The sequence below is a fragment of the Uloborus diversus genome, chromosome 9, assembly GCF_026930045.1.
Source record: "Uloborus diversus isolate 005 chromosome 9, Udiv.v.3.1, whole genome shotgun sequence".
NCBI classification, from domain to species: Eukaryota; Metazoa; Arthropoda; class Arachnida; order Araneae; family Uloboridae; genus Uloborus; species Uloborus diversus.
In genome coordinates, this window is record NC_072739.1 from 130,074,095 (window position 1) to 130,084,611 (window position 10,517).

Genomic DNA, 10,517 nt, shown 5'->3' on the forward strand with positions numbered 1-10,517 from the left:
AAAATTCAAATTAATTTTTTTTTCGTTGTCACTCAATGTAAAAATGAGGATGGGTAAGGGTTGCAGCTTCAAGTTCAAGTTTTACCCCGGCTCGGAAAAATCGTAGATCCGTTACTGGGGATGGGCAACCCTTCAATAATACATGGTGGCCAAAATTTTCTGTGAATTATACTGTTCTTAAAATTTAAAGGCATGAGGAAGGTCTTTATAGAAACTTCTACAACTTCATAAAGTTTTAACAGTTTTCAACTCTAATCCGTAATGATAAGTTTGTAAAAAAGAAAGAAAAAAGTGTTCAACTTTTCTAAATTTCTATCTTTTAAGCCAGTCCCGCTATTTACATTTATTCCGGAGTTGGTAGATAAAGGGTATATAGTAATAAATGCATTTTATAAGAAAACCATATCGAAATACATGCAAAATTGCATAAACATGTTATATTTTTGAAATTTGGACGGATATCCCAAATGACGGGCCTGTCTTTCGCATCAGGATTCATTTGTTTTCGTTTGGGGTTCCGCCCGTCTCTTCTCAGAAATTTTTTGCCATGCCTTTGAACGGAATGTTTTTTTTTTCTTTTTTTCTGATGAAAATGTCGAAGGATGCATAGCATGTTATTCTTCTTAAAAAAAAATAAATAAATAAATGTTCGAATTCTATGAGTCTTTTCGAAATTCTTGAAAAGAACGTGGCAGTAATCAGTTGAGAGTTATTATTAAAAAATAAGAAGTAAGCTATTTTTACCAAATTACCATCTTTGATGACGAAACCTTTAATAAGAGTTTGCAAGGTTAACGAGATGACGGACCGGTTTGTTCTTTTTAATACTCAAAGAACTGTCAGAGGTAAGCTAACACAGAAGATAAACAAGTCAGGAAAAAGAATGACTTTCTACTCCAACTGAAACAATATTTTCTTATCGCTGCGGGATAAAAAGTTGATAAAATTAGGTTGTTCCCTGGAAAACAAAGAGGCTGCAATGTCAAATCGGAATGATACCGTAATCAGTAGGCCGCATTTCCACGAAAAGAGAGCTTCCTGAATTTATTACCGAGCTTTTGTGCGAATATTCTGCTTTTCCGGTGTTCGTTGAACAAATATCGATGTCAACATATCCACGGGAAAACGAGAATAATAAGGGTTACCTCCGTTCAGTTATGGCCGATCCACTGCTTGCGAAACCCGGTGTTCGCATTCTTTCATAAATCAATTTGAAATGCTATTTTGCGGTATGTCTCTTACCTTTTTTTTTTCAAGAACATGCAAGCATTTTGTTCGAAATTAAAATAATTTCTTACGCTCAATTATGTAACTTAATGCTATAACTCAGAATGTATTTTTTACTATGTGTAAAATATTTTCTAACCAATGGACTAAATTTCATTTTGATAAAATTGGATTATCAAACTTCACTTATGTCTTCGCTCTAAGGGTCAATGGCATTTTGCTTTGTTCATCGACTGTGTGACCTGTCTTGTGATTTGTTGAATATCACAAATAGCTGTTCTAAGTTTGATATTTTAATTAATAACCGTTGGCTGAAATGGATATCGGAATTTTTGTCCTGGTTTTTGCTTATTTCATTAAAGCAACAAATGGCTTGCATGTTTCATTTGAACCACCGTTCGTAGAAGACCTGCACATGGGTAGTTCTATCAACGTCAGTGTGGTAATGACAGAGTTTGACTTTCACGAATATAAGAATCTAACAACAGCTGCTGAACCTCAAGATATTCTACAAGCTCGTCTATTTGAAGATTCTTTCACGTGCGATGACGTCTTTTGCAATGGTACAATTGAAGTGCGAGGCCGCTTTTTGGGATTTGGCAGCGTGTTTTTGTTGCTGAAAAACTCAACTTCATGGAACCGATTGTCTCCATCATTGCCTGTTACGGTTCTCAGGGAAGACAAAATTCTCAATAAAATCTTCATAGCATTCGTAGCAGTGGTGGTGTCGATTAATTACATCAATATGGGATGTGCTTTAGATATCACCGTAGTTAAGAATGTTCTAAAGAGACCTGTAGGACCTGCTGTAGGACTGGTATGCCAGTTCGTCGTAATGCCTCTGGTGAGTACGATTTTTTTTTTTTTTTTGAAGCAAATAGTTTAGTGTGCGATTTCACGTTGAAATATAGTAGAGGCAATCGCAAACCTAGCCTGGTAGAGTCGTAATGCTGTGATTAGAATCTGCGTAGCCTTCACAATGCTGCCAGGTTAGTTTTACCCAAACTATAGTTTATTTCACAAAATTATAACTTTTCTGGTTATAACCATATACTTTCAAATCTGCTTCTATTTTAATACCATGAAATTGATTGCATGTAATTATTAATGTTATATTATTGGGTTACATTTACTATATTACTTAATCTTTCTACTGTTGAGTATAAGCTTCTTACAGTGGCTTGGTTTATTTTTATTTAAGTTAGGAAAACTATTTTAAGAGTTTAAACTAGAAAATTTTTAATTTGGAGAAACTAATATAAGCTAGCAATTGGAGTTCAACGAATTCCAATTTCTTAATTGTAAAAAAAAAAAAAAAAAGAAACATAATTAGTGAAAGTCAGCTTAAAAAGGTAAATTATACATTTTTATGTGAAAGATATAATTTTCGAAGTCGAGAAAAAACGTCATTGCTGTTTGTATGTGGGTGCCACTTTTTCTAGTCATATATGTCACAATCAAAGTCACATTTCAATCAAATGTAAACCATTTCGTAAAATTATATACCATGTTCTCAGCTCTAACAGTTGATTTTTCAACGCAACTGTTATGGGACTACTAATTTGGTTTACCACTGTAATTGAGAAATGACAAACACAATATGGGTGAATTAAGAACTGGATTGGATGAAAATTGAACCAGCTGGTAAGAAACATATATAAAGCGACAACTATATAGACACAGAGCAAACAAAATCCCATGTTTTTAGCTACTATGTCATTTTGGCTTCTCTGCATGACATCGGAGTAAATAAAGCTTTATGAATTCAACACAGATCTTAAAGGAACTATCATTGGCGTCTATGACAAAATTTAACAACTCATAAAATCATGAGCACGAGGCACGACATCATCATCATCATCCTCCGTGGAGTGTTCAACTTCTGAATATTTAAGTCTTGGATCACACACACACTCACTATAACTCTCTATGTCTTACTGCTATTTACTGGAGTTCCATTTAGATATAAATGCTTTATGTGATGACTTGAATTGAAAATGCGATTAATATGTCTTCTTTTGAAAGCTTTTAATTACAACAAACCTTTCTTGTTCTTTTTGCAGTGGAATTTTTTAATGCATGTTAGCCATTTTATGTTGGGAATTTTCAGAACCATTCCGTGAACTTCCAATACTTGTAGTCCATTTTATGATAATACATTTTAGGGTCTGTTTTCCTTGCTTAGGAACTAAATATCATTTTATTCTAATGGAAATTGTTAAGGTTTTAAGAACAGTTGTATTTTTATAATGGAATATTATAGGAATTGTGGTCCTTATTTTGAACGGTTGTCTTAATTTTGGGAGTTTTAGGATCTGCTTCCTTATTATGTGATGGAGATTTTTAGTGAATGTTTTAATTTTCATAAAAAATTGGGCGACACTGATGACGTTATTTTGAAGACCAATTAATTTGATACGAAATTTTATTCAAACAAACTCAACGTTCGGTGTTTTAAATATAAACATCGTTACTGTTGCCATACAGTAACAAAGAAATACTGAAAGTTATAATACAGCCTTAACATGTTAGATTCGCAATCAAAAGGAGTAAAATTAAGAATTGAAAATACAAGCATGGTATTCTTAATTGTTTTATCTAACCTTATTTTTATATCTTTCTGATTAGGTGTCTTATGGCGTCGGCCTTCTTTTATTCGATGACCCTGTCCTTCGCCTAGGCCTTTTCACCTTCGGTAGCAGTCCAGGAGGAGGGGCCAGTAATATGTGGACTCTCTTGCTGGGCGGGAATTTGAACTTGAGCATTGCAATGACATTTCTTAGTACTCTTGCAGCCTTTGGTGAGTCACTTTTAGTGAGATAAAACTCGAAATACATGGCCCAGAACTGAAAAGTGTTTTATGTCACGTTCGGGTCACCAAATGCTAGTTACGTTTTGAAATGTACCCTAAATCGTTTTCTGTACAAGATTTATTTACAAGATATTTACAGCAGTTCTTAGAAATATCACCACATCATTTTCAACCTAACACCTGGCGCTGAGCTTTAACCATTTATTTTCCTTATTTAAATATTACCTGTTGGGAAATCAAAATTGATCAGCGTAAATATATGAGTGAATTGAGTCATTTGTACGTAACTCTGAAGCACATGTATGTATGCAATTTAATTTGAAAATTTGCGCGATAAAAACTTGTTTATTTACATTTAATTTCCACACAAAGGTGAAAGTTATTTTCTTAATATTTTAGTGCAGCTAGATCATTAAAACTGTTTTGGTTGATGAAGGACCTTCCCCCGTCATATTTAAGAAAGTTACCTTTACATCATACGCAGTGTGCTGAACTGAACAAGTAGTCCTTGATTACTGAAAAAGACAAATTATGTTGATTGTTTAAAGAACAAAATCTAATGAAAGTTTAAACAAATAAATAAACTAGATGAACTGACTCCATAAAAGAGCCCATCAACTCAAATGTTTTTCACTTATCTTGAAAAAATATTTTTGGGCTTGAAATTCAGCTCAGTTTTTTTTTTTCTTCAAATCTCACTTCTCCTAAAGCTGAGTTGTCTCAGCGAAACAAAAAAGTAACTAACTGGCCATTGTTATGAGCAAATACACGCGGTTAGATTAGTTTGTTATTGCTTGAAAATCTTAGCTCCTGTAAAGCTTCATTTTCAAACAAAACTTCAGCGAAACAAAAAAGTAACTAACTGGCCATTGTTTTAAGCAAATACACGCGGTTTGATTAGTTTGTTATTACTTGCTCCTGTAAAGCTTCATTTTCAAACAAAACTTAGCGTTCGGTAAAACTAGTACATTAAAAGCACAATGTTACCAAGAAGTGGCTTTAAAGGTTATTTTATTAATCCTGTAATGACTTTTTAAGAAAAATTTGATCTCGGAAGAACTAACTCTTTTGGCTAGATTCTATGTAAAATCATTCATTGAATCATGCTTTCTTTGAGCGTCCATGTTAAAACAACGTCCCCGGGTGTTGGTTAAAACCATTCAGCAATATTTGCGTCCAAGATGTTTTTAATTATCAACAGCAGTATGGTATATCGAACTCCGCTATCGTAATCGGAAGTGACGTCGAAGCCTCTGAGGTCACTGGGGAAAACGTCCTCTCAGAACAGAGGAGATCGGAACGAACTCCGGAGATATGCGCATTGGCGACACACTCGGTCTTATATATAGTATTATGTATATAGTAAATGTAGTAATTAGAATAGTAAAGTCTAGTATTATAATGTGTGAATAATCAATTACCCGTTACATGTCCCAGCGAGCATAGGTTCCATGAAAGGAACCATAACAAGCAGCATGAAAAAAAAAAGTTAACAAGCAGTTTAATAATAAAAATCTTTCTTGATTTTTTCTATGACTTATTTGCAATTTCCCGATGAATTATTAATATTTTTAGCGAAAAATATTTTTCTTTTCTTACTTACTTAATACTATTTTAGTAAAATAATTAAAAGTCAATTTTGTTATTTATCTTATTTTTAGGCACTCTTCCACTGTGGCTATTTACATTAGGAAAGACCATTGTGGAGGGCAGCACTATTAAAATTCCTTTTACCAATATTCTTACATCTCTGGCATCACTCGCCGTTCCCATCGGAGTAGGACTTCTTGTTCAGAGGTAAAAATAAAAAATACAGTTCTACAGTTATTTTCTTTGTTTTAAGTGTATAATCTATTACGGTATTATATAAAGGGTCTCATAAGTAAAGGTATAGATAAGTTCTGATAAGTTGTATTGTACACTCTGATAAGTTGAACTCCGATGGAAGGATGTTTGAAACTATTCCAATAGTTAAAATACGGGTGAGGAAAATGTGTATTTGCTTTGTCAATAACGTACTGCGATAGCTATTGACCTTGTGCCAAAGTAAGAATTCCTTCCCTAAGAAGAAATGAACCCGTCTAAGATCAGACATCTTGTTGGAACTATACTGCCGTGCTAAGCACAAAAGTCCTACCTGCAGTTGAGTTCAAAATGAGAATTTTCCGTCTAAATTTGTGTGCCTCCATGTATTCGATTCAGATTTTGATTAAAAGAAATTAAAAAATATTTCCCTCAGACAAATGACCATAAAACATTCTATTTAGATGAAATATGTGACAAAGAACCATCTGACGACCATAACTCAATTTTGACAAAAATTGCATCAGAAAACGACTTTTGTGTTAGCACGGCAGCATACTATACACGTAGATTTGTTTTTTGTTTGATTGTGCTGAATTGTTCAATAGCCTCAATGAGCAACTTAGTCTGGCTCTGATAAGAAGAGGTCTGGCCTTGAGAGAATGCATTTCTTTTAGAGCAAACCAAACATTAAGAACTTAAAATCTGTATTTGCAGAGTAAGTTATTGGCTAGCAATTCTGACACCGTTCACTTAGAATTTTTCATACTATGGCAGTTTTTTTTTTTCTTTCGAGTGTGCTTTATATTTTCGATTATTCCCCCCCCCCCCCCTTCTAATTTTTTCTGTCCCGAAACAGAAAGGTTATTGATTCTAAAAAAAACTTTGAATATGTTAGAACGTTTTAAATGCTATTGAAAAAAAAAAAACGGTTTTTGACGAGTGTAATCCAATTAAGCAGGCCCGGAACCATTTTGATCGCCAAATGAGCTAAAACAGTTCCAACTATATAAGAAAAAGCATTCCATATGCGTTTAACTTCTCAAAGATGTTTTCCTCACCTACCTTAGAATGTGGACTTGTTTACTCCGTGCCCATCGGAATTCATCTTACCCAGGGCCAAAAAATACTGTGCCAGCCGAGTTTATTTTGATGCATAAAATCTTTGATGGAAGTTGTGTCTTCGATGATGGATTTCTGACTGCCTTGCATTTGTGCATTCAGTAGGAGAAAGTCGCGAAGATCCTTGGATACGCACTTAGTTATTTCATCTTTGAAGACGACTATAGTGAAGTCAGCGAGAACTGATTGTAGAAGTAAACGAAGGACACTTGGCAATATAGTTGTCTAATTGGCGATGGGATGCAGAAAACAGTGCCAATCGGATAAACGAAATGTTCACTAGCAAAATCGCCATTCCAAAGAGTGAAAGTAGCAAATGTTGACACCAAATTTGTTTACGACCTCTATCACTCTTCCCCGAATGCACTACATAAGTTGTCCAGGCCTTATTCAGTGGCCTATTTGGCCACAACCATTAAAACAGCCCTCTCGCCGCCTATTTTGTCAGTGACGTTGTCATTAGATTGATATTTTTCAAAATAAAAATGCAATATTATTTTCTAAAAACAAAATGTGTATTACAAAAACTTCATACATTCAATAATTTTTTGAAGCAATAATCAAAGCAGTACAGGAAGCTTACCTCCGATGAAAAACGATTGTTGGCTGTATTGTATTATTCCAACTTCAAAAGTTAACTATCGTCCCGGGGCTCGTGCCTCGTTTTGTTCATAGAGTTATGACATTTATTCAGGCGTGTCAAATGCGCAAAACACAAATTTTCTTGAATTGACAATTCTTAGCAAAACTGTGAATATGTTCAACTGTTCTTGCACAAGATAATAGGACTTAAAAATAAGTTCGTGAGCAAAACCTTTTTTGAGTGGAATTTTAAGACGCTATAATTTAATGCTATGAAGTAAGCTTATTTTTATTTATATTTTCTCACGTTTTCGTTTATAAAAAAACCACGTCAGAGTTCTGAAAGCTTGTATGCTACTGTAGAAGAACATTACTGTTATTTACGTGTCATCTGTTGTCTGCTATAAAAAAAATAGTTGTTTCTCTCTCCAGTACATAATCGTGGTTTTCAATTTGCACGTCTTTGAACTGACATGGTTTGTTTTAAAAACAACTTTTTTTTACAATGCTAAAATAACTAAAGAACTTCAACCTATTTTTTTGTGAGTTCCTTTGCACTCCAAAGTAAGAGTATGTCATAAAAGTTTGTGAATAAGTTTTATTGTAAGAGTATGTCGGTGTATTATAACTTCTAGAGATGGCGGCCATTAAGACCAAATTTCATTTGAGGATGGCCAAAATGTTTTAGTATCTCGATAACAAAGTTAGATTTTTACAAACCATTTCTAAGACATTTCGTAGATCATGCATAAGCAAATAATATCAACTACGTAAATTGTTTTTCAAAAACGTTCCATTGCACCAACAAATGCTAACTTGATAAAGATGTCTCATATAGACGCTATTGATGATCTTCATGGATTATAGCTGTGTCTAAATGTTATTTGAACAATTTCGATCGTTGATTGATTCGTTTGGGTGTAATGCTGCAAGAAGTTCCTTCGGATGTACTGCCCCAAAACGTCATCGTAGCTCCTGTCTCGTCCTTTCATTTTGCCCCCCCCCCCCCCGGTTTTTCCGTTTGATCGTGGTTGGGTCTCAAAGTATTTTTCTGATCTTTACTGTTTATTGTTTGACTGTGGGTCACTTACCGACTCTTCCGTTCGAATGAGGTTTTGGCTTCGGGGGTCACTTCGCATTTTCTTTTCTTGTTCTTGTTTGGCTGTGGTTGGCGCTGTGGGTCACTTAACAGTTTTTTTTTCTTTTCTGGCTTTTCCGTTTGACTGTGGTTGGTGTCCTGGGTCACTTTATATTTTCTTTCTTTTTTTTTCTTTTTTAGTTCTCGTTGGACTGTAGCTTATGTTCTGGATCACTGTACATTTGCTGATGCTGTAAAATTCTGTGGTTCTTTACATTTTCTGGTGTTATGTAATGCCCCGAACAACGAATGGGAATTATCGTAAAGCTACTCTTTTGCAAAGAGACAACCGTTTGCGTGTGTTAGTGCTGTTGATTGAGAGCTGAAGAATTTTCGTAACTTCAGAGTAACATACATGAAACTTTTACGCATGTTTTCCATTTTCCAGCGGGAAATCCTTAATTAGGGAACGTTCTATCTGCTTCAGTAAATCCAAACTGATTATTGTGCTTCTTTTTATAGGTACCTTCCGAAACTAGCAGCTGTCTCAAAGAAGATCCTAGCACCCGTCAGCATCGTCATCATCATCTGCATCATCATTTTGGCTTCCGTGGCCAATACTTATATTTTCTTCCTGCTAAGTTGGCCAATCATCTTCGCCGCCAGCCTCAGCGTTTGGTCAGGGTTCCTGGCTGGCATTCTGGTGTCCTTCGCTTTTCGCTTTCCCCAGGAAGATATGATCGCTGTTGCCGTGGAAACTGGAATCCAGAACACTGGGATAGCTTTCTTGATGCTCAGTTATTCCTTGAAACCACCTGTGTCGGATATAGCTGCCGTAGTGCCCGTGGCAGGTTCCATCATCACGCCATTGCCGCTCTTCGTTATTTATTGTGTTCAAAAGATTAGGAATTGTTGCTTCAGAAGTGATACGTTCGAACTGCAGTCTATCCATTCCAAGAAGGAGGAGTATGATTCCACGAACAAAGGGATGGAAAATATGGCAGCTGATTCTGATGTTAACTATTAGACAACTTTTATGTACCAATTTAATAAATTTTGGATTTATACACACTGTAAATGATATATAACTTGCACGTATATTTTTTTCTGTAAAATGTTAACAGCTATTATGAGTTGTTCACTAGATTTAGCCAATGGTAGTGCCGCGCATTGACCGAAAAGAAAAAACAAATCTCAAGATTATTTTGTAGATGGCTTTGTGGATGGCGCGCGCGTATCCAGAGGGGGGGGGGGGTCATCTCCCCTTTATGGGGACCAAAGGTAGTCTAAGGCTGAGTTTTTGGGCTTATATTTCAAAATTGTCCCCCGGATCCCCTATTTATTCCCAAAAATGACCCTTGTGACCCCCCCCCCATTCTTTATCTGGGGATGACTGCCTGAACAATCATAAGCTGAATTCGCCCTTGGTGTACGGCTTCAGTTAGCTGGAAAATATGAGATTTTTTTTTCTTTTATTCTTCTTACAAAATCTTGCTTCGTATATTTTTAAAAGATTTGAATTCGTAGGAAACAAAGCATGCGAGTTTAAAATTGTAAGCTTCGAACTTTCAATTCAAGAATAAAAATACCGTGCTCGTTGTCTTTTAAAAATTTCATATTGTAATTTAATTGTCCGCCGAATTAATTTACAGTTCGCCGAAGTTTTCAAAGCAATTTTTAGGGAATTAAAAAAAAGAGGAGTAAAATAGTGGAATAATACGAAATACTTTTATTTGGCTGAAACGCTGAATAATTGTAATGTTGTTACCACATGTTTATTGCTAGACTTTAAAAAAAAAGATCGATTTTAATATTTAAGTTTGGTGATAATTCACTGATTTCCCATTTAACACAATAGGTTACGACATTTTTGACCTACTCACGAAAATCTCA

At 35.0% G+C, this 10,517-nt stretch overlaps 1 protein-coding gene across 1 annotated transcript; it reads left to right on the forward strand.

The window, feature by feature from the left end:
* Positions 1-937: 937 nt before the first annotated feature.
* On the forward strand, positions 938-9,685 carry LOC129229917 (ileal sodium/bile acid cotransporter-like). Its single transcript, XM_054864297.1, has 4 exons — positions 938-2,071; positions 3,856-4,027; positions 5,701-5,836; positions 9,147-9,685. The coding sequence occupies exons 1-4, from the start codon at positions 1,544-1,546 to the stop codon at positions 9,649-9,651; spliced, it is 1,341 nt and encodes a 446-aa protein (XP_054720272.1). The 5' UTR covers positions 938-1,543; the 3' UTR covers positions 9,652-9,685.
* Positions 9,686-10,517: the final 832 nt, after the last annotated feature.